The sequence below is a fragment of the Passer domesticus genome, chromosome Z (genome assembly GCF_036417665.1).
Source record: "Passer domesticus isolate bPasDom1 chromosome Z, bPasDom1.hap1, whole genome shotgun sequence".
NCBI classification, from domain to species: Eukaryota; Metazoa; Chordata; class Aves; order Passeriformes; family Passeridae; genus Passer; species Passer domesticus.
The window spans coordinates 81,042,268-81,067,350 of record NC_087512.1 but is presented as its reverse complement, the minus strand read 5'-3'; the positions used below and the strand labels follow the sequence as shown (position 1 = coordinate 81,067,350).

At 40.2% G+C, this 25,083-nt stretch overlaps 1 protein-coding gene across 9 annotated transcripts in view; it reads left to right on the top strand.

Moving 5' to 3' along the window:
* The window catches only part of XRCC4 (X-ray repair cross complementing 4), a 162,014-nt gene that overhangs the window by 46,064 nt on the left and 90,867 nt on the right, over positions 1–25,083 (top strand). For all 9 annotated transcript variants that reach the window (XM_064403609.1, XM_064403601.1, XM_064403607.1 and 6 more), the window contains 3 exons: positions 9,874–10,040; positions 14,882–15,034; positions 15,421–15,524. In XM_064403609.1, the coding sequence (XP_064259679.1) occupies positions 9,874–10,040; positions 14,882–15,034; positions 15,421–15,524 (424 nt within the window). The remainder of the gene's footprint in view (positions 1–9,873; positions 10,041–14,881; positions 15,035–15,420; positions 15,525–25,083) is intronic.

Here is a 25,083-nt window from a genome sequence, read left to right as displayed (position 1 = left end):
CCTGAAAATAGTCAATGGTTGTTCTAAATGAGTGCAGTGTTATTACTCACACTGGAAAATTGTTTGTAGTGCTTAGCTGGGAACACTTTTATATTTTGCCTCGGTCTAGGCATTATCTCATGCTTATTCACGTAGTTATACATTCACTTTCCAAAGAGTGGGGGGGGGAGAAAGAAAAAAAAGTCATGTGCAGTCCTGGAGCTGTTTACTGCCAGCATATTCGGGGGGAATCAGACCCAGATTCCTGCAGAACGTTGGCACGTCAGCTCCAAGGGTGTATTCACCCAGCACTTTATAGTTTCCATTACTTCCCAGAGCCTAAAGGTCAAGTGTTTGAAGGGAAGCAGCTCCCAAGACAAGTTGTCTTCATATCTGACAGTTATTACTCCAGACATTTCAGTTGTGCTTTATTATATTTTTGAAAGGAAAGCTGCAGTCTGGGCTTCACATGTAGGACTAGGATCAGTTGACAGGTAGAATTAAAATACTCCTATTATGCAGCACGTAATGTGGTGGTGTTTTTTTTAATCTTGGAGGTATTAATCATTTATATTTTGTTACCTTGGAACCTTTACTGACAGTAATATCACCAGCACTCCTGCAAGTCTTGCTTTTATTTTGGAGATTTTTGGCTGAAAGCACATTTATATGGGTCTACCTTTCATAATGCAGAAACTTCTCAGGAGGTTTTTAAAGGCTTGCAGGGTGCTTTTTTCAGTGTTTCGTGTTCATGCTACATATGCTTTGTGACTGTTCAGAAAAAGAACTTCACTCTGCTCCTTTAAGCATTTTACTTAAATAAGGTGTGGTTTTTTCCTGGAATAATTTTTGAGTTGGAAGCCTGAATTTAAATGACGACTATATGAAAATAAACAAACAAACAAATAAACTATCAGATTAAATGAAAAATCCTTGGCAGGTATCCTCTCATACTTTCAGGGAGGCTCCAGCCTCAAACTGAAGGAAGGTGCTGTGTGATAAGTTTGTGTGTGTTTTGTGGTAATGGGCCCATGTTCTGTTCTTAGCCTCTAGGAAATAAATTCTGATTTAAGCTATCTCATAAGGCTTTCCCTCTGAAATCTGTATTAACACAGTAGTGAACTGTTCATGCATTTAAGCCCTGAGACCTGAATCCAGATGTTCTGTCTAGAGTCTATTGTATTATTGCCACACTATAAATTACATGAAAAACAAGGAAGAAAACAAGTTTAGATCTCCAAGTGAGGCTGATTTCCTAATTCATTTAGGGCAGGTTTTAAGAATAATAAAAAGTGCAAGTGTTTTACCCTGCTTCCTAAGGAAACAAAGCTTATGTGGTCATGCTGTGTGCCTCTGCTGACTGCCAGCCTCTTACCTCCTCCCTTTCCCCCCAGTAACTTCTGAAACTCCTGGACAATTTCAAACAGATTTGACAGGAGTAAAGGTCTCAGAGATATCAGGTTCCTACTAGTTTCATGGAAATAGGTGCCTGGATGGAGAAAAAGAGACCCTATTCATGTGCCTGCTTTGGAAAAAGCTGTGGAATGAGATCAACTGTATTATTAGACACTAGCAAATCCTCATGGGGGAGAGAAGTTATGAATGCATTAAATAAGGGAAAGGCTTTGACTGGATTTCTCACCTTTTTAGACATTAGGGGATCCAGCACAAGAGTCATAGCCATAGGAAACCAGCCTTCAGTAGTTCCATTGCTCACAGACATTGCTGCTCAGGGAGGTGGGAACACATCTGATCCTGCCTGGAGCCACGGAATTAATGAGGGAAAAGGTGAAAAAAAAATTAAAAAAAAATAAATAAAGGTCCTTTAAGGGTGTTCTGCTTCACTCTTTGTTAGCTCCCTTCAGAGGCAGAGGCTTAGCTGGGACTTGAATGTACAATATTGCCTGGAGTACAGAAGGGAGTGATAAAAGGAGGGGAAGCACACAAGAGGAATAAAGCATTTGGGGTGCACGCATGAAGTGCAAACCTGCCAGTTTTTGCACAGTGAAATGGTAATTTCATACCAAACCCAGCAAAGTGCTTGAATTGTTGGTTCTTCACCTAATCATGTTATCACTGTTTGTGGAATTATAAGGTATACTTGCCTATTCCATATTTATTGTTCTAAGAAGTAACTTCTGCAACTTATTTTTATAGATTTTTGTCTTTGGTTTTTTTACTCCAATTGCTTTGATTATTTTTTTTTTTTTTCCAAAGTGATTTTTTTCTGTGATTACCATTGGGGGAAAAAAAAGGCAAAAAAGTGGAAGAAGTCACTGATGTTACAAGTGCTGAGTATTACCACTGCAGTTAATTTTAGTATTCAGTGTATTTCTAATTTTAAGGGATTCATTTGTACTCTGGTCAAAAAAATGGGTGGGTGGTGTGGGGGGAATATAGTGGCAGGTTTCTGTGGCTTAGCACCTTGAGAGATGAGCATTTCCGTGGTGCAAATGCTTGGCAGCTTTATTCAGTTCAGGCCTTTTTGGGGAAAACTCATCACTTTTTACAAAGATATGCTTTGGGTCTTGCATATATATATATATATATATATCTATGTATATCTATATATCTATATATATCTCTGTGTGTATAGGTTTAAGTTAGTTAGGAGGAAGTGTTCTCATGAGCAATATTTTTTAGAGTAAGTCTGAAAAAAAGGTTACAGAGCACTTTGAGGCAGTGGAATCACAGCCTGGGTAGATCCTGACCAGACCATGCCACAGCTGTCAAAATTCAGTAGCTAAAGACCCTTTCAGCCTGGGTGGGATTAAGCTTCACAGAAGTAGCTGATGGTGTAGATATGTGAAATATGGTGTTTCTGAGGAGTGTAGAGATTAAACAAGGAAGTTTTCCAAAGGCTTTAAGGAAAGACATATAGATGTAATGCCTTTTATGAAAGAAATCCAGTGGTTACTTGCTCAGTAGGTGGTTTTGGTACTCCAACCTATGTACATGGCTTTCTTTGTTCTTGGAGGGGGGTATTTAACAATTATCTGATGTTCTTACTATTTTAATTTACCATTTTAAAATCCAAAACTATCTGGAGAACCAGGCATCCTAAAATGTAGATAATTTCTGTATCCTGGTGATTCTTACACAGGGTACATGTGACAGGGTTAAAGGAAAGAAATGAAACATGCAAATAGATTTATGTGCCATTTGAACACTATCAGTGCTAAAGTCTGTGTCTGTTTTCTGTGGATTTTCACTGTCTACTTTGACATGGTCTATATTTGAAATTAAATGTACAGTCCTGGTCATTCACAGTCAAGAAATGCAAGCTGAAATTGAGAGGAGAGTTGTGTGGTATGAGAGATAGAGAAAGTAACACGCATGTAGCCAAAGCCACATGGTGCTTTAGTCCAACAGAAGAAATTACTGGCTGAGAAATTTATTTATCTATAAATTATGGAGTCTGAACATGACAGAGGGAAAAGAACACTGGAAGCCAGTGAATAGAGTGTGTTCTAGAACAAATGGATACAAATTGTGTGTGTGTGCGGAGACAAATTAGGAAAAAATAACTGAGCTACACTAAAGAGATGAAGAAAATCTTGTGAAAAGTTAACGTCCTGTATGAGGGGGTTTATGTGGCACTGTTTCTTGTGACTGCACAGAGCTGCAGGTCCCACAAAAACTGATGTTCAGAGCTCCTTCCAGTCAGTAACTCCAGGAAGAGCTTTCAGGATCAGAGCCTGCTGAGCATGGGCTGGATGAGGGGTGGAAGGAGAGAAAGAGCCTTCCTTGTCCTTGTGGGGATGGGTGTCAGTGTGTTCTAGCACCTGGTGATGGTCCGAATTGTCCCAAATTCTCTGTGGTTTTCCTCATTTTCATCTTTACAGGGCCCACATCACCATGAATGTGGGGGGTTGAGGGTGTGAGGAACAGTGGAGCACTCTCAAAAAAATACTTGGGAGCTGCTTCCATGCCAAATAGTGGATCCAGAAGGAATTTTTATTTTCCAGTGGACATGGAGGTAGTAGGATGGCAGTTCTGAAGGTTTCTGCAGCGTGTGGTAAAAACCTGAGAGCAATCTCAATCACGTCAGCTGTTTTGCTCTGGAGTAGATGCAATGCCTTCATCGGGGGGAGGAGAGTTTTTTACAGGCAGGGTTTTTGTGCTAAACTTGTTTTTTGGAGCTGGTGATCATATTTTTACACTGTCTGATGTAACCTGACAGATTTCTTGGCTTCCATGGTGCTGTGTAATTTTTTCTAGCTTCCTAGAGTCTGCTGTTACAAAAGCAACTTCTGCTTTCACGTTGTCATCACTGTATTGTGCAAGTCTAGTGTGCTCGTTTTATTACCACACCCAGGGATGTCATAGTTACTGCTGAATGATTTCCCTCGAGATAATAGTGGCACAGCTTTAAAAAATCAAGACCACTCACTGATTGACTTAAGAAATAAAAATGGTATAATGCTTTCCAGATTCAAGCTTGTAACAATACTTTCTTTGTGTAAGTGTCAGCATCATTCATTTGTAGGTCATATTCTTTAACCCTGTACATGAATTTTCATTAACATTTTTCTCTTTTAAATTCTTAGGTATTTTCCTAGTGAAAGCTTATTTTTATCCAAGTGTTGATTCTACCTTCTTTCAGAGGCTGTGGAGTAGGAGAGGTAGCTGATATTTAACAGGGAATCACAGACTGTCTGTCTTGCAAGAGCTCCAGTTCTCAGCGGAGAAAAAGAAAGTTGCTGTATCTCATGTGCAAGGCAGAACTTCCTTTTGTAACAATTCCTCTGGAATTAAATTAATTCCACTTTAATTAGTTTTAATTAAGACTCTGTAGTAAAGAATTTGCTTTCAGCACCAGCAGTAGACAAAGCCATGGGTGGGGGACTTCAGGGTAGCTCACCTGTACAGCTTTTAACAGCTTCCCCTTGCAGGATTTTTCTAGGTGGCCACAGAGCTGGTAAGGAGAACTGGGCCACCTCTGCTGTGAAAACAGGCTGAGAAATTTGAGTTTTTTCACTCTGTGAAGGAGCAAGTTGTGTGGAGACCAGAGAGCAGCTTCCAGGACGTGAAGGGGCTGCAGGGAAAGGACCTGGTGTTGGGAACTGGGGGGACAGGACAAGGGGGAATGGGTAGAAATTAAAGAGGGGAAGTTTAGGTGAGATTTTGTGAAGGAATTGTTCCCTGTGAGGGTGGGCAGGCCCTGGCACAGCTGGGGCTGCCCCTGGATCCCTGGCAGTGCCCAAGGCCAGGCTGGATGGCTCTTGGAGCATCCTGGGGCAGTGGAAGGTGTCCCTGCCATGGCTGGAGTGGCACTGGGTGGGATTTATATCCCTTCCAACCCTTCAACATTCTGTGATTCTGTGCTGGGAACAGGGCAGTGACAAAAGGATTTGTTGTTGTGTGGATCTGCAGGGCTCTCCTGCTCCAGCACAGGGGTCACAGCTGCTTTCACAGGCTCCAAGAAGCCAGACAGGGACTGCACAGCTGCTCCGTGCTGGTGGGCTGCTCTGGAATTTATTTTTTTCCCCCCCAACAAATTATTCTTTGATATTTCCCTGGTGAAAGGACATGGCTTGGGCAATACCTTGCAGGAGGCAGCATCTGTCTGTGAGGATGTAGGTGTTTGTGGGAGTGCTAGCTCAGTCTGAAATGCTGTTTTAGGGGCAGAGCACAGGGATCTCTGTGTCTCACCCAGGATAGGAAAAGTTCTCTGTGTCTCACTCAGGGGCTGGAGCAGTGGAAGCTGATTGAGCTGAGTTGGAGCCTGTAACAGGCTGTACAAGGTCAACTTGTGTGGTTAAACCTCTGTCATTCAGTTCACACGCTGGAGATATTTTAATTTCAAAATCAGACCTAAGTGTCTGTGAAGTGTGCTCTCTCTAAAAATTATTTGTTAATTAGTTTTCAAAACAGAGGAGGAAAAATTTAAATACTGCGGGTTAAGATTTAATAGGAGAGATAAATACACACAACATACACATCTATAAATACATCTATATCTATACTTCTATATCTATATATCTGTATACCCTGCCAGGACAACAAGGACAGAATCTATCTAATTTGTGGCAGTATAGAATTCCTTATATGTATTGTGGGTCAAAAACATTGTTAGAATATTTTACTAATACAGGGAGAAATCACAACCAGCAAAACAGATGTAATGAGAGTTTCCAGCATGATTTCTTTTTTCATATAGACACAGTGAAAAATTGTTGTTATTTGAAATACACTCACTGTTAGTGCTTAGTTTCAGATTCTGACTCAGAAGAGAGGCATTGTTGTGTGAATGTCTCCTTTCAGTGCATAACCTCTGAAAATTACTGCCTTAGGTATGATAATTCTCATATGTAATGGAGTGAAGTAATGCAAAGATTACTTAGCAGATATATGTTGCTTAATGCAAAATTAAAATTCACTGCCTCTCTACAATAATGTGACTTTCAGTTCTGGAATCTTCTGTGAAAAAATGTGTTGTATCATTTTTTAATACCTGTTATTTTTTTACATGAAGCACATCTTCCTGTAAGCATAAGAATCTAGAAGAAATACTGAGAAACTTCTCAGTTATTTCTGAAATGTTTTGTATCTTTTGATTAAGATGACTTCTTTCTTCATCCCTAGAAGACAAACAGTGGGCAGGGTGAGAGTTCAGGGGAAAATGGCATTTCTGTCATAAGCTTCTAATTCTTGTTTTTATTTCTTAAGGTCAAAATACAGACCTGGTGGATAAGTGATGACTGATTTCTGATTAAGGGAACACAGTTTTCTAAATGCTTCTGTGTTCATCTTCCTGCACCTTTAAAAAATCCAAAAATTCGAAAAAATAAAATCCCAGCAAGCAATGAAACAGATATTGAAGGGCAGCAGTGTATCAGTCACAGTCAGTCTGTTGTCCCCTGGGACCTCTTCCAGGTCTGCTCCCTCTCTGAATAAATGAAGTGTTTAGTGCTTCAGTGTTTTACATAATGTTTTCTTGAATGATCTGAAAGGGGAAGTAGAAAGCACATTAGTTACATCTGCAGATGATGCAGAGCCAGAGAGCTACAGCAGCTGTAAGGATGGCGAGAAATTTAAATTCATCTGGGGAGCAGCAAAGTGCAGGAATTTACAAAGCTAAGGGGGAAAAAAAAAATCTAAAATTCACCGTCACAAATTTACAAAATCACCTCGGAAACGTGATCCAAACCAAAGACGTGTTGCTTGTCAAATTAGCTTAGTGAGGTGTTAATGATGTTTTCTTTCACTCCTGCAGTAAGCAAGAGCTGTTTACCTTGATATCCCACCCGGGCAACTGTTTGTTGTGGTATCCTGGTCTTTAACCACCTCCACTGCATCTCTCTGGAGCTGTTTGCAGTTTCCCTACTGTGGATTTGGAGATGAAGGACAAATAACTGAGCTGTTCCTTGCTGTGGCTGCAAGGAAAAATCTTAGCAGTGTGTGGGGAAAACTAACATCTCCTTCTCAACGATACACTTTTTCCCCCACCACGCTTAATTTTAATATAATTATATCTGCGATTTACACGCCTGCCCCAAATTCAGAATCCTTGGATGTAAAATTGTGTTATTTTCTCATCTTCTCCTCTGCCACTCTGCTTTCCAGTTCAGGATGCCAGCAGGACTCCAGAGCAGAACTGCCTCGGGATTTCTTTTTCCTTTGGGTTGTTTTTCCCTGCTTTGGGAATTCGGTGGGCCTTTTTGGCTTATCAGCCTCTCAGCACAGGGCTGCTGGCGGGGCAAACACCACTCAGCTGTAATTTGCCCAGATAGCAGCGCTGCTATTGTTAGTGCTGACGTCTTTGTGTTAAATAGCTGGTGTAAAAAAGGAACAGGGAAGGGGGTTTTGGTGCACTTTGTGTGAATTTGTGGATAATGTGCTCCCCACAGCTATCCTAAATTAAGATTAGATGGCTGCGGGAGAAGGGGAGATAAAGAAGAGCACTTGTTTTGCAGAAAACCTTACTATTTTTTTTCCTTTTTTAGCTGATTTGCCAGCACCTTCATGATAACTTTAGCCCTCCTGGTGATGGGTTTGCTCTGCTCACCTTTGTGGGCCTCCTACAAATGGTCCACAGTTCTCAGTGTCCAAGACACAGAAGCAGGACAGTGAATTTTATTATGAGAAAGTAGGTAATTGTCAGTTGCTTCACATAAAGCATGACCTAAAGGCTAAATTAAAGTTTTAAAAGTCACTTGAAGTCAAATTAAAGTCAGTGTTTGACTTCAGTACCTGCAAAGATGGACCCATATTCTGTGTCCCTGTAACAGTGCTGGGTTCTTTTTTTTTTTTCTTTTTTTTTTTTTTTCTTTTTTTTTTAATAATTGCAATTGCATTTGGAGTGTCTGGCATGATTTTGGTTAAGCAGTGGCACCAGGCTTTCAGAATAATTCTACTTCAACCTGTTTTAGGATTATGAATTTTTTATTGTTTTTGTGCAGTGAAAAGTGTAATTTGTTTCTCCTGATTAAACATATTTGCCTATACCTGGCCTCAGTTGAATACATTAAGGCAGAAGACAGAAATTATGTGCTCTCCTTGCTATTTCCTTCACGGTGAAAGGTTGTGATGCCATTTATCTGTGCTACTGTGCCTCTCTATCTCTGTGAATTCTTTATCCAAATAGCATGGTGGTGGCTTGCAAGTGATGAAAAACAGTTTCCTTTACACAAACGTCCATCTTTGTTACTGCTGTCAGACAGCAAGTGTGATATTCAGGGGGTGCACGCCAATCTGTGGGCTGCTGATAGTGTAATCTAATTTCCAAAAATAAATTAAAAGCATCTTTTCATCTGTAGCCATCAGATGTACGCCTGCTAAAGACAACAACACTTCAGAAGCAGCACATGTGAATTTGGTGGCTAATTGGAAGTTAAACCTTCGGGTTTTCCACATTTTCTGATAGACTGACCTTGCTGAAGGAGGTCAGGGTGGTATCATGTGTTGGGGCAGAGACTTCCACAGATAAAAGGTCCACGTGGAAGGACTGTCCTTGTTTCAAACAATGTCTTTGATAGCTTTGTGAGCAGCTCTCACCCAGCCTTTTTCAGCCAAAACTTATGCATGGCATTAGTGAAACTTGCATCTGAAAAAGGTAACAAGCAATAGGTGTTTTTTTAATAGATGTCTCTATGTAATTTTCCATGACCTCCCAAGTAAAGTGGGGGAAAAATAAATCAAACCACATTTCTGGTTTTAACAGGTGAGGTGCCACAACACAGAGTGAACTTTTCCCTGGTGTGTACCAGTTACATTTATGCCTTTTTAAAGGTGTTATAGCTGTGTATTCAAGTTGGAAAGATGGGTAATACTTCCCTCCATAGGGAAGTTCCACAAAATTTATATCAGTCTTTTTGATAATCACAAGATGAGAGAGATGACCCCTTCTCCTTCTTCCACTCCCTCAAACTATTGTGTTAGATATTAATGTGTCTTCACCCAGGCTTGCATGGTCATAGCTCAGCAGGCACTGGTTTGTAGTATGGCTGAGGTATTCCTCCTTTAACATGACATAAACAACAGTTTTCTGTAGTTTATACCAGACCAGGCAAAACAAATGTGTTCAGACCTCCTGTGTGTCCTGTACAGCATCCCCATTGCTGATGAAGCACACTGGTTCATTACAGATCCTTTAACCTCACTGGCTTGATGAGGCTGCCTGTTCAATTGGAGGAGTCCTTTTATGATTAAGAACTTGCTGTCTGAACCCTGGAGGTGACAACTTGCTGGCTAGATTTTTCATATTAGCAGCAGAAATCACAGAATCCCAGAATATTTGGGGTAGGATTGTTATTGTTATCTCCCTTTAAACTGGAGGACTGTGAGGTATTTCTTATGCTTATTAAAGATGTATTCAAGTTTAGTGGGGCAAAGCGCCTCAGTGAAGTTTCTTGTGCAGTTGAAATAATTCACTCTTTCCTTGTGTCTCAGTTCAGACTTGGATCTCTGAAGATGCAGGAAGTCCCAAACCCAGCAGAGGTGATCAAAGAACTCATTGGTTATTGCCTGGACAGCCTGGGAAAGCTGCAGGCCAAAACTGAGCATCTGCAGAGGGAAAATGAAAGGCTTTTCAGCAGCTGGAGCGACGTGGAGAGGAGGTGAGTTCCCAGGTGGATTCACAGGTGACACCTGAGAAGGTCAGCAGCAGTGGACAGAAATTTTTATTCATTTGAGACATGTTTTCAGCTCAGTTAACCACAGCCCATGTTGTTGTAGATCTTTTCTGTTTGATAAAGATATAACTGATACTAAAAATTTGCAATTAATGGGGATTTTAGCTTAAAAGTTAGAAAAAAACCCCAAACATGTCAAAATCTGTGGAATTAGTTTCACTTTCTTTAGGAAGCCTTTTTGTTAATATTATTTCCTATGATTCTTAGGACTGGCAGTGTAAATTATTTACATTTTTGCGTGGGGAATACAGTGCTGTTTCTTTCATCTGTTTTCTTTGTTGAAGAAGCCGGAATTGAAAAATAAGTGCAGTATTGTAGGCATAGAACTATAAAAGTACCATTATTTTTCAATAGATTTTTGTAATTGCTGTTGCATTTACAATCTGAATTGTCTGTCATTCTGTAGTGAGATCATCTATGCTTGTTTCAGTAAGCACAGAACTCTTAGCACAGAGCAGTCAGAGATTTATCTTGCTTTTCTGTAGCTTTACCTGAAAAAACACAATCTAGGAAGATTGATGAAAGAATGCAGCTAATTTGTGTTAATTTACCTTGAAAAAGAGAGCCAGCTTTTGGGAGGAGTTAGTTTTGTTTCCCTCTCATTAAAATGAGTAACAGTTTCTCCTGACAGTCTCCCTGACAAGCAAAGGGCCTCCCTAAGTAGTGTTTTACTGCTTAACAGTGTAATTGAACAATAGTGTATTGTATAACCCGTGTTCTGTACTGCATTACACGCTGATGTGTAAGAGGCATTAGTGCTTGTATCAATTTCCATGGTGGGGTGGCACTTTTACAGAGCAACCCCAAAGAAAAGGAGGAAAAAGGAAAAAAAAAAAATCAGAGTTGCCTGACTTTATTCTCAGTGCAAGCTGGTGGATTTCTTTAGCATGTTTATAGTTTTGGGTAGATGAGAAATGGTTTTTTTTAGAATATACACTGAATGTTCTGTAGTCACCAGTCTTTGGCCATGTCTGTTAAATGCAGAATAAAACTAATTCAGAAATCATTTCCATTCAAGAAGTATTGGGCTTTTTGGTTTGATTTTTTGGGGGATTGTGGGGGGATTTTTGTTTTGTTTTGTTTTGTTTGAGGTTTTTTTGTTTTGGTTTTGGTTTTGGGTTTTTTTTTTGTTTGTTTTTTGGTTTGGTGTGGTGTTTTCTTTTTAAATTCTTGTTGCCACAGCCCAGTTCTACCCTGCTGCCTCCCCTTGCTGTTTCAGCTCCAAACGCTGCGAGTTGCCCCGAGCTGAACCAAGCTGTGGCTGTCTTTGTTCAGGAGGCAGGAATTCAGGATTTGCATCCTGCACCACTCAGGGTGCTGAGTGGTGGAACATCAAATACGGATGTGCAGAACTGCAGCCAGGGCATGCCAGCCCTGCAGCTCCCTCTGCTCACAGCCTCTCTCCTCAGGACTCCCTTGGAATTAAAACATAGCAGGCAGCCTTCTGAGAGCTGCTTCTGTGCCCCTGACTTGTGGGGCACTGGGTGGAATTATTCAGTAATCCCATTTCCATCTCCCTGTTTGAATTCTGTTGACCATCACGGAGGTTTTGGTGAGCAAGTGGCTGCCTGGGGTTGAGTGTGTCTGTGATCATCTCAGGGGTGGATGAGTTAAAATGTATAAAATATAATGAAATAAAAGCAGAATAGCTTTTATTTCATATAGAAAATTCAAGGCCAGTTAATTCCTGGCCAGGTTGGACACTGGGGCTTGGAGCAGCCTGGGACAGTGGAAGTTGTCCCTGCCCATAGCAGGGTTGGCACTGGATGGGCTTTAAGGCCCCTCCAATCCAAACCACTCTGTGATTCCATGAAAATGGAGGTGGCAAATTTTAAGTAATAATAACCTGTAGCAAAATAATTTCTTGAACAATAAAAATCCAATTTCTGGTTTGGGTGTGGGGGATGTCTTTTGTTTTCGGGTGTCCAGAATTTGTGTAGACAAGGCAAATTCAAAATAGCTGCCAATTTATGTTGTGGTCATCTGCAGTGACAGTGTATTTAAACCACAAGCAGATTATAAAAATGCAAGCTAGGTACTTTGGGCTGGAAACTGAGTCTTCAGGATTAGCTCATCAACATTCCATACCATTGCCAGTGCTGGGGGAAGGGTGAATCTGAAATGCAAGGGAGCAGTGCCATGAGATCCAGGAATCATTTTAGAGCACTGGGAACAGGGATGAGTACCAGAGATGCTGAATTATTTCCTCCATAGTGTTGGATTGTGAAGGTTGCCACTAATAATTACAGAAAAACAGTTAAGTTTCATGGCTCACGTTCACCTCTGTAGAGCATGAGTGATTGCTCTGTGTTGGGTCAGCACTTGAAATCTTGTTTTTTGTAAGTAATGTCTCAGTTTATTGTTTGTCACAGTCCCTAACAGTGGCTCGTTTCAGTGGGCTGTGCAGGATTTTTGATGCCTGTCACCTTGGGTGCACTTTGGCAGATGGAAAACATTGCAGGGAGACCTGAGGATGCACAAACTCCAGTAATTAGCCCCCATTTGGGTTCATGGTGCTGGGAGCTGCCTGTGAGAGGAGCAGCTCCTCCATTTGGTGCTTGAGGGGCACAGGGCACACTCAGGCAGCACCATGTGAAGGAATGGCAATTAAAGTTTGTGTTTGCAGCCACTGAGGTGCTGGAGTGAAACCCAGCACTCAGTGAGTCCAGAGCCACCCCCACCTGCCCAATTAATGCATCTCTGCCCCCAAGACCACTGCCTTTCACCAGTCTGCTAAACTATCAAATATGCCATATATTAGAATATTTTAAAGCCTCATAACTTTCAAGTACAGCATTAATGTGATGCTTCTGTGATGCTCAGTGTTTTGCCAAATTAATGCCATTCTGTGTCTGTATTTGGATGTGGATGGCTTTGAATAACGGGGGGAAAATAAATCAAAGAAAGGTGTTCATGTAAATGAAAACAATCATATAAGATTAACTGATGGCATGCTACTAATTGGTTCTGCCCAGAGGGAAAAGTTAATATTCTCATTCTGATATTCAAGATGCTAATTTTTTTTTTCTCCAGGGACTAAAGAAATTGGCTAGTCTTGCAGTTGGTTTCTCCACTGTGCTACTCACAGCCCAGGCAGCATCAGCTTAAATTCACTGGAAGTGTCCATTTATGTGGGTTTTCACCAGGGGGTGTCTTTGCAGCACTCAGGGGCTTCACTGAAGTTATCTTAAATGGCACTTTTTGGGCCAAGTCAGCCACATTTCTCAATATTTGAACCAGCCTCAACTGCTCCAACACAAACCCAGTGCCTTGTCAAAGCAAAGGCAGAACCACTTTGCCTGGTTTGTGTGTGGGAGAGAGGATTATTCTTCAGGAGTTGGTACAGGCAAGATTAGCATATTTTAGACAAAATCCTTTCCTCCCCACATCTTTACATATATAAAAATAATTAGTATCAAGCATGTCCAGGCTCTTCTGGGCCCTGCATTAGGGTTTATGGTTCTTTATGAATTGCCTATTTATTCCCCACTAAACAGTTAACTTCCCTTTTGTAGGTGGAAAGTCTCCTGGTAGTTGATTAGTACCTATGATCTTTCATTTAGGAATTATTGAACTGATCTGTATGGTAATGATGTTCTGCTATTTGCATTTAAATTAGATGAATTATTTATCAACTATCAAGCATATCCCTAAAGCATTGAACAGTAGGCTTAATGCTTCATGGGATTTCACACATTTCACCACAACATAAAAATGGTGAGATTTCTTTTTTTGCTATTGTCTTGCTTCCTACATCATATATGGTTTTGATCTGTGAACAAAATAATTAGTTTTTATGTAGGAAGTCTGTTGAAATCTCTTGCCTTATAAATTAATATTTTTAAAGTCTGTTACATGTCTGGGTTTAATAGCATAATAAGCCTTCTAAACTTTTTACAGCCTTGCACAGGCTGGTGAAAAATATGTTTTTAACTTATGACTACTATACTTACCATGATCAGCAAGATTATCAGGATGTTTATTTGCTTCTTGTGTATACAGCTAATAAAATGTTTGTGGTTCAACCCAAGGACTGAAAGGTTATGAAATATAAGAATCAAATACAGAATTACATTTGCCACAAATCGCTTGGTTTGTTGTGCTCAGGTTTGCTTGTGTTCCAGTTTTGCTTATGAGACTTCATACAGCCATATTCTTAATTTAATACTCCCATTGTGCTTCTTTTTATTGGCATTCATCTACCCACATGGATGGATACTAAATTTTTTTAAAAACCTCATGATATTTAAAACCCTGAAGATATATTTTCCTTTGAAGATATTAAGAGCATCTAAGCATTTTTATATTTTGGAATTTTCTTGTCCTATTCAAATATATTTCACACCAATGTGTGGTCCACATTTGAAACCTGTCAAGGTGAATCATACCTGTTTATAATCTCATGATGTGTATCCTCCTAAGGTATGCCCACTGTTGTGATTAGCATTGAAAATAAAGAACATTTGGATTGTTGAAATTTTAGTTGTCTTAGGTGGAGGTGTGCAAGAACCTAAAAAAAAAAAAAAAAAAAAAAAAAAGAGCATTAAGAGAAAGGTTCACATCTGGAACTTTCCCCTTTTGGAAGCAGAGTCCATTGCATTTCTCTGTGGAAAAACAACAAAAAAAGGCTTATTCTGGCCTGTTTCAGACACAAGGTGCTGGACCAGTCGTGCATGGTTTGGAGTGGGGATTCCTGGCTGGCCTCTGGACAGAAATGTCTTCTAGGGAACAGAATGATTGCTGTAACAGTGAATTTTGTGCTGCAGGCTGGAAAAATGCGTGGAAGCTAAAGAGGAGCTGGAGGCAGACCTTTACAGCAGGTTTGTGTTGGTGCTGAATGAAAAGAAGGCAAAGATAAGAAACTTGCAGAAGCTGTTGAGTGAAGCTAAAGAGTCTGCAGCGGATGCCAAGTGTGCAAGGTATTTAATTTCCCTGGGTGTCTTGGTGTGGTGCACGTTTGGGTTTGGCTTAGTTCAGTTTCCATTTCCTTGGCCCTGACAGTGAGTGACAGTTCTTCCTGGCTGAGTGCTGGGTTATCCAAACCAATCCTGGAAGTCACGGGAAGAGGAGGATTCTTTCTGGCAGCCCTGCAGGCAGCAGCATATTGCTGTGGGTGCTGTGGCCAAGAAGTGAGTGTTTGATGGATCTGTCCTGCTTTCTGCTGGGCTGCAATGGATTTTCCAATCAGATCATGTCCCTGCCCTTTCCACAGGTGGTGATTTCATACATATTCTCCCTGAATGATTGGATTCCTTTAAGAAACAAAAATACCTTAATTTCTTTCCCTTTCTTTTGATGTTTTTAGGGATAGTACAGCTGCTGCTCAGGTGGTTGTAAAGAGAGAAAACAACTATGATGCCAGCACTGATGAGGAAAGTGAAAATCCAGCACGGGCCTCGTTGCCATCAGGTAAGACAGAAAGCATTGTCTTTGTGTTATATCACAGGCAGGCTTTGTGTGAATAAACCTTAAGGAAGGCAAAAGACTACCTGACAGATTGCTCTGTGACAAGCCAGCCAGCAAGCCTTAAAAATACCTCTCCTGGAGCAGAGTACAATACTGGCATTTTCAAATTAGAGAGGGGAGGTTTAAAAGCATGTTGCAGGAGTGAAGGCACTGTCATTTCTTGCAAAGTGACAAATTACACACTTTGCAGAGCTAATGACAGTCTAACAGTATCTGAACCATCAACAATTCCGTTTTAAATTCTAGGAATCATGATGTGCACGCCGTGATTGATAAAGTGTAAAAGGTAGCTCCTGACAGTTTCAATAGTGTTTAAAAAGGGGAAAGAGAAGAGGTTTAACAGCTATAAAAAGAGCTGTGTGCATAAATGGAATGAAAGTGTATTTATAGCAGAATCCACTTTAATTTGTCAAAGAATTTTTGGCCTTGTGAAGATGCTCATGAAACTTAATCTGATGAATTTTTCCAGGACTAGAGCCTTGTAAAAAGTGTGTGGGATGCAGTGATGGCCCATTATACAGTACAAAATATTTAACTGTGAATCAGAATTTTGGCATGTTTGTGGTAAACTAGTAGGAATACCCAGGGCAAATGCTATCAAAGTTTCAAAACTGCATTTCAAAACTGTAATATGGTTTATATATATATGTATAGATATATACACACATATGTGTATAAAAATAGATACATAAGCTTCCCTTCAGGTCTTCAAAGGTTCTCTCACTGGAGCTTTTTATTTCCACCACAGGTAAAGGTAATCCAGACAACAATGTGTTCCTGTAAAACAGCAATTTTCTGTGCACATTGGGAACTGGAAGTGATCAGGACCCTGGTGCCCGTGGCAAACACCTTTGTCACTCATGTGGGACTGTTTGCTGAGGAATTTCTGGCTTTATATGAAGTAGGCAGAGCTTCAGAAAAGTGGAGGGAATTGTGATCAGAGAAGGAAATAATTTGATGCTGCACTGTGTTCTCCAGAAGTCTTTGCTGTCAGGTGGTAATTGATCAGTTCAGGTAACATGATGAGAAATTTGTATTGTGAAAAGGCAAGGAAGAGTGGAAGGTGTGAAGCTTTCTTCTAAATTCAGTGGGACCTGACGAGCTCAGTGAGAGTTTTGAGACAGAGATTTGTATTTAATAATGAAAACAACACCCACTGCCCTGCTCAGGCAATCATGAGGGACTGGACTGGAAAATGTACCAGCTATGTTTTCATTTTAGGTGCAAACAAAAGAATGGACTTTCTTGTGTCTTTAAGGGATGCACTCCTCAGGGTTTTGGTACTGACAGGAAGAGGTCAGATGCAAAATTTCCAGATAACATTAAGATTATAAAGTTAATGCTCTGGGTAACACACTCCAGTTTTTCAAGGCAATGGCACTTGAGCCCTCATAGTGAATATCCCTGAGGTCAGTTGGTGCTCATCCTGTGTGCACAGCTTTTTCTCTCAGAGAACAATGGGAAAGCACAGCTGGGTGCTGAATATCTAAAGTCTGTCCCAGAATTTTCACTCTCAAAAAGAGGCAGACCATGTCTTTCTGGAGAAAATAGTGATTCAGGGGTGAGTGGAATGAGTGGATAATGAAGCTCAAAGCTACATGAAGCATCAAGGACTGTAAGACATAAAAGATAAGACAGATAATATCCGGGCTTTTTTTCTGTTTATCTTAGTTTTCCTTTTTTCTAATCTATCATTGCATTTCTTTCCCTTTTGGGCTTGAAATGTCATTGCAGGGGCCACTGAGAATTAGAAGATCATTGAGGTAGTTTTAGTAGATATTGGTGAAATCCACAATCTAGAGATAAGATCATAATTAAAAAACTTCTTTAAAGAAAAGTGAAGGCAGGTGTGTGTATGCACACATAGATGCACAGTGGAAGTGCATTTGTATATGTTCATGTCTAAATAATTCACTATTAATTGAAAAAGCAGCAGTGCTCTGCAGGTGATTGGGTTTGTGCTGAGAGAGAAAACTTGGGGTGGTTCCATCACAAGATAATTCTGTTCTGGCAGCTCATAGGGATGTTACACAGAAGCTGTGAAATCCAGAAAAAATAATTTTCAAAATCAGCATCATTTGCAAAATCAGAAAGAAAAAAAAAATCAGGATTTGTTGAACTGCAGTTTAAAACTCTGTCTGAAGGTTTTTCTTCATCACCAGTAATTGTTCTTCTCCCTGAATTTTTGGGGCACTCAAATGTCAGGGTATTTCAGTGGATATGGAAGAAAAATCTGCTGATGTTTATTAAAAGAAAGTTGAATTACTTATTTAGTTATCAGTCTGGTGTTGATCTGACACAAATATTGTAACAACACCCAATAAAGAAAAATATTAAGAAAATGAGTAAGAACGATTAATTGCAGTCTTTGTAAAGGGGCAGAATCTGGAGCCTAAAAGTTTATCTAAACTTTCTTTTTTCTTTTTTCCTTTTTTTTTTTTTTCACATTTCCAGTACTATTTGTAGGTTTGATTTATGGTTTCTCACAGCAATTTCTGCTTCATAGCTTAAAGCAAAGATCAGCTGAAAGATGGTAGTTTTTCTCTTGCCTACGTACTGGTGTAGTTAATGCTTTATGTTCTAAAGGGAGAAATTAAAATTGAATTTGTAAGTATTTTAAAGCACTCAGAAAAAACAGCTGATGAGAATTACACCCCCTAGAAATAGTACAATATTTATAAATAATAATACATTTGCAAATAATACTGTGTGTGATTCTACACAGGAGCTTTGCCATGCCATGGGCAGGGGGGGAATTTATTTGAAATCTTGTTTAGGGCTGTGAATGTGAGGTTGAGAAAGGCACAGAGCTCCTGCTCTCACTGCAATTTAATAAATTCTGAAGCAACAGCCACAGATGATGTGTCAGGTCCTTGAAATGCCTGTGAGCTCCTGCTTGAGAGAGGAAGGAGGGGATGAAGGCAATCCTGCTGCTGCTCCTCATGGATGGAGTGTCAGGAATGTTTCTTGGGAGCAGGACAGGGTTGGTTTTGCTTTGGCTTGCTGAGGTTTTGCTCCAGGGTGGGTGAGATTCTGAGAGTTGCCAAATCCAGGTGTAGTTGTTGTTTTCTCTACCTGTGCTTCAAAAAAGTTCTCCCATCTGGAGCAGAGCTGGAAAAATCTCAGAACTGGAGTGGGGTAAGGCTGTGTTCCCTTCGTGTGCTGGTGCCAGCTGGACACAATTGTTCTTTAAGGGGAAAAAACCAAACCACAAACCCCAGAAATTGCCAGCCTGTGTTTCTCTTAGCCCATGGGAGTGAGTGGGTGACTCATTGTGATGCCACCACCCTGATGCAAGATGTTTCTGTCATTTTAGGATACAGAAACTCTTATTCTGTTAAGGACAACCCAGTAGTTAATGATTCCTCTTTCTTCCCCTCTGCACTGAATTTTACTGGTTTTGTTTACTGAGCCCTTCCTCTTAGGGATCCTGAAATGACAATATCAGACTGATAAACCATAATTTGATATCATGGCTGGGAATAATGGCTTTGTCCTGCAAATCAACTCCTTTCATTAACTGGAAAATGTTTTAGTGGTCCATGTGTCAGGAGGCTTCTAAAACAAGAGCAAGGATGGGATAAACGTTCCTCTTCTCTGCTGCCTTCCCAGGAGCTTGAAAGGTGGATGGAGGGTAACAGTTTACTCTTCACAGTGCCTGGAAAGTGACCAGAAAAGAGAATATGATTCCTCCTCCCAGGTGTATGACAAAACTGCAGGGAAAGATTTAATTATTGCAATCTATTGTAGATACAAAGGATAACATAACAGGTGGGACATAGGCAATGGAAGAAATTGTTTTATGATTTATTGTTGTTATTTTCATTTAAAAATGCTATAATATGTGTCTGCCTCTGGACAGAACAAGGCTGCTGTGCACCCATTTACAGTCAGCTTGCATCCTCTTTTATTTTCTCTTCTCCCTGAATTCTTCAGTCATATTTCACATTATAATTGGTAGAAGTTACCTCTCCTTAGGGCAAGGAGGGATGTCATGATCTGCCCTGTTGGATCAAATAAAATTTTATGATCTGTGTTTGTTGCCGAGGTGTGTGGAAACATTCCATATTTCCCCAGACATCCAGTGCCCACACTTTTCTGCATGTTTGATGACGAGGACAGGTTCAGAATTGGTTGTACTAAATTCTCTGCAGAGCTCACAGTAAATAAGAGCAAGCACCTTGCCATCTCCCACTGCCTCACCATGCAAATGTTCTCACCCCCTCCATTCCAGCTCCTGCCTTGGGGATTGTGTGTTGTGCCCTCAGGACTTTGTGGCACTTTAAATTTAATTAGCTCTCCTGTGTAGTCCAATCCACTGATGGCTTGGTGCTGCTGGTTAATAAGCTTTGATCAAAGTTAATAATAATTTTAAAAAGCCTGTTGTAACAGCACCCGGCTGTGCTGTGCAGTTAAAATTCCATCTGTGAAGGCTTCTCTTGAAAAGTCTGTTTTTAAGGAGTTTTAGTACTTAGCCATCTTAATTTACCTCGGGTTTAAATTATTTCTCTTTTTGTCAGGCTGTAATTGAAAGTGGTTCATCCTAGAGGAATAATCTCATTTCCCTTTCCCTTAAAGCTGTAGATACCTTTTCTTTTCTTCTCCCTGAAACTTGATTTTTTTCCCCCACAACCTGATGGTTTTATGCCTCTGAAATACTTGTGGTGGCCAAACTGGTTTCCCTCTGTGTTACACCAGGTGTCACGGTCAAAATATATTTACAGTACAGGTATCAAGGTGTTCCATGTCCCTTTAAAAATCCTGTTATGAATATTGCACTTAGAAGGATTTACAACATGTTACCCTGACATTTTTCTACGAAAATTATAAAAAATGGTTATATCTCTGCATACTCTATACACATCATTTTATTGTTCCTGCTTTAGCATTTAAAGTGATGCAGCTGAATGTGGTTTCCCCAAAATGAGTCATTCAATGAAATTTTACAATTGACAGAGTCAGATTTATGCTTTGCTAAGACTGTTGAAAGTTTGGTGATTGATCAAAAAAATTAGAGCAGCTAATGATTACACTGCACAGTTAGATGCAACAGCATTGATTAATATGAAATTTAAAAATGTTTGTTGTTGTATTATCCACATACTACTAAATGTTACACATGAAAGAACTGTTATTTCCTTGGTGAGTTGTAAAATGTTTTCAAGTGCTATTTAATTTCTGCATAAATCATCAAATTAACTGCCTTTAATATGTTTAAGTTAAATTGAAATTATTTTAGAATCATTTTCAGAACAAGGTGCTGATTGCAAGCTTGATGCACACCCATGAATCCAGTGTTGGTTTTTTTTCTCTTCTCCTCAACTGAAAAACATTCAGCAATGTGCACTTTGAACAGAGGTGGAATTATTTCATTTTTTGGGTTAATATGATCATGCCAAGGAGCATAAGTGACATAAAGTTCTTAAGTAAATAAGTCAAAATTAAATCAATTAATGAATCAGTGCCTTCATAAATGTTATCTCCTTCCATGAATAATCATTTCCCAAGCCTATTTTGACACCTGTTGGTAGAGAATTTACCTCCCCAGTTGTGAAACTCCAACATCAGTGGTGCTGGAGCTGTGCCCTGCTCTGCCTCATCCTCCTGCAATCCACAGCTGAGGAGTCACTGCTGATCAGGTGAGCAGGAAACTCCTGCCAGGGGCAATCCCCATTCCAGCTGCTGTTTCTCCTTTAATCCACAGTCCCTGCATTTGTTCAGCACCCAGGGTCCAATGGCCCTTTTGGGATCTGGTCCAATTAAAGGACATGGCAGGGATTATTTTTATTACACCAAATAATACTTCAAGACTTGTATTATGGAGCACAGGAATGACTGGATTCGGTGCACAGTGAAATGCAAGCCTGCCAAGGGAACCTCTGCCACACAATTTCATTTTGAACTTTATCCTCCCACTGTCCCAGGCTGCTCCAGCCCCAGTGTCCAGCCTGGCCTGGGGCACTGCCAGGGATCCAGGGGCAGCCCCAGCCTCTCTGGGAATTCCATCCCAGCCCCTCCCCACCCTCACAGGGAACGATTCCTTCCCAATTTCCCTCTGGCAGTCGTAATTCAGACAGGAAGAAACAGCATCAAAAATGTTTAGGTATATTTCGTGATACACTGAAAACAAGATATTGACAATCAGAAAACAGTGCATTGGCTTTCCCACCTTGGAAACACATCTGTACTTCAGAAGAGTTGGCATTTGGTTTAGCACTGTTGGCTCTTGGAGAAGGATCCTTTCAATAAGGAGAAGCATTGGTTCTTGAGGAAGAAGGATTCCCAAAAGGGTGAGCACTCAGCACTGGGATAAAAACTTCATTTTCAGTGCCAGCCAGCAAGCCCTGGATGCTGCAGGTGCTGGCACACCAGGGAACAGCACATCCCAGCAGAGTTTGCTGTCACCTGTGCCTGTTCCAAGTTCTGCAGCAGCTCCTCGGATGCAGAGCTGGGTATTTTGCAGGCTGCCTCCTCAACCTCCACATTTCCTGTGTGTTTTGGGTGGGGAGTCAGGCAGTGGGCAGTTCCCCAGCGCTGGGTGCACACACACCAGTTTATTTTTTATTTGGACTGTGGGGGCATTTGCTCCGGCCACCTGTGCAACACTCACTGCCATAATTACCTTAATGACTTCCCAGCTGCATTGCAGTGTCTCATCCCAGCAAACAGCCTGTGTTGATTAAAAGCTGGGTTGCTCAAGATTGCACTAAGCCCTGTGGTTGTTCCCTTGATTTATTGCTTTTCCAGGTTAGAGCACACATCCCTGTTTTTAACTGGAAGTTTTCTCAGCCAGGCTGCACCCTGTGAGTCTTAGCTGGATTTTAGAGTTGGTTTCCCTGTTTGGCTCTTTGTTGTGTCTTTAAGCCCAGTGGAAATTTGTTGGGAAACAGATTTTGCGCCTGAGGAAATGTCAAAGTCATCACACTACCTAAAACAGGAATAGAAAAAAATGTTTTATTTTAATGCTTTAAAACACCCCTGAGTAAGAAGGAAATCTCTTTGCTTCATCTAAAAATCATGAATGTAATAGTCCTGCAAACGATTTTTTTTATTTATTTCCTCTTCTCTACCGTCCTGCTTATTTTACTGGATATTTTTGCTATTTAAGTCCATCTCAGGTAAAAGGTACTGTCCTAAGGTCACCTTCCTATCTTAAACTTTTATTTTTAAGGTGGCACATAGATCAGTCCAAACGACACTAAGAGTCAGGTGATAAAATTGTACTAGAAAAATTTGTTTTACTCAGTGGAAACCATAAGTGATGGCACTAAACTGATACACAAATTCCACACAAATCACTTGGCATGTTGCCAGACTTCCTGGAAAGCAGGGGGGTTTTTTTGTCAGTCATTGTAGTGAGAGGCTGAGAAGTTCCTTTTCATCTTTAGGATGAAAGGCTCTTCTCAAGAACCCTTTTCCTCAATATCCATGATGCTGCATGCATCCCATGCACAGATTTAATGCAGAATATTAGAAGTTTGTGGAACTTGGAAGGGGGAAAATGGCTTCAGAATAATCCAGGCACAGTAGGAAAATGCCATCAGTAGGTATTATTCCAGATTTTGTCGTGCATTTTGCTGCATTCTGCTTGGTTTTGAGGTTTCACCTGAACTCACTGGTTTGTGTACAGAAGGAGCTCTCAGTTTTACACCCTGTGTCCAGGCAGGTCAAACACCAAATTACACACTCTAAAAGACAACTTCCCCATGTGGGATCTGACAGAGGAGAGATGTTTTCACATCTGGAGCTGTCAGCAGCATCTTATTAGCTTGTTTTATTTTATTTTTTTTACTTACTATATGAATTAAAAGTAATAAAGATTATAATGCCAAAGCAAAAGTGTTGTAAACTATGAGTTGTTGTTTTTTTTTTTTTTTTTTAATTAATTAAATGCAGGGAGAACCCAGTATACATGAAACACAGAGAGTGTGCATTTCCTCAGACATACAAATACCTCATTTATTTACTCTTTTTTTTTTTTTCTTTTTAATATCTGATTAGTTTTACTCTGTTACAAAACATGACACCTGCTAACCTTACAGAGAGAGTAAAATCCATAAGGTTCACAGATTTACATTTATATTTAGAAAAACAGGTGCAAAACCCACTCTGGGCATCCTGGGTATGACACCCCTATCTTACAAACAAAATATTTAATTTTTGTTTTAAAAAGGAGGATTTAAATAAAAAGAATGGATTTGTCTTCCTGCAGTTTTCATCTCCATTTCACAAGTCTTCCCCTAGCTTTGCTTCTGTTCCTGTGAGTTAATATTATGTGCTGAGGAGTTATGTGATCACCTGGGACCAAACACAGTGAAATCATTGGGCTCTCTTTTAAATTCTACCCAAATTTAAACCCAGTAATTCACTTTTCCAGAGAAGGTGTCCCTGTAGTCAAGCTGCAAACCTTTTCTTCCCTTGTAGCTTATAAAAATGTCAGTAATAACTCATTTGTAATTCATTACAAATTCTGTCAGTGTGTAAGAAGGCACAATATCACTCTTGATCCAAACAGAAATTTGGATGCTCTGTGAGCAGTTCAGAGCATACTGGTCTGGAAATCTGGATATCTAAATGTAAATTAAAATGAGTGACTATCTTTAATTACCTTTTTTCATTGCATATGGGGTAAAGTTTAAACCTTATTGTGTAGATATCAGTTGTGTCCAAATTCATCATAATTAAGATAAAACAAAAAGGGTACAGTAGCATACATTTTTATGTACCAGTATATTTGAATATACTGATAATATAATACAAACTAAAAATTGGCAATAATTCCATGATATTTTTTCTTGGCCTCTCTTAACCAAGTAACTGCCTCAATCATTTGAAAGCCACAATCAAAATAACTTAGTCTTCAGTGTTGATGTGTATGGCACAAAACCAGTTTACTATGCCTATGTCAAATGACTCCCACTTCACTGCCAGGGCATTCCTTTGTTCACTTTGAGAGCAGAGTTTCTGGAGGTTTTTTTTTAATTTAATAAGGATTTAAAACTTCCTCAGCACAAAAGTGAATAGGCAGCGCTTTGGTAACTGTGCTAAAAATCTCAGCTTTCAAGAGTACCAAAGTAATTTTCATTATTTAATGGGTTAATCCATCAGTGGCTTGGAAAGAAATTTGATGTAACCAGTTTAGTCAGGACCGAAATTCTTACTTTTTGTCTCTGTAATGAACCTGGTTGTTTCCTTTGGCGAAATAAACTCAGTTTGTGGGAGAACAGCTTGGAGCAGGGATTTGTCTCAGCTGAGACTGGGTCTTCCAGGTGTGCTCACCTGGCTGCAATGTTGCCCCAGCTTACACAGCCCCCAGATTTCCCTCTGCTGATCCTGCAACTGTCTCCAATTCCATACAGGAAAAGCAGGGTTTATTTGGGATTAGCCACACTGTGAGCTGTTGTCTCAGTCAGGGGAAAAACAGCTCTTTAATCTATAGCCAGGTGTGGGATTCTCACAAGGATATTCATTACCTGGGTTCCTGGGAGAGGAGGGTCAGGTC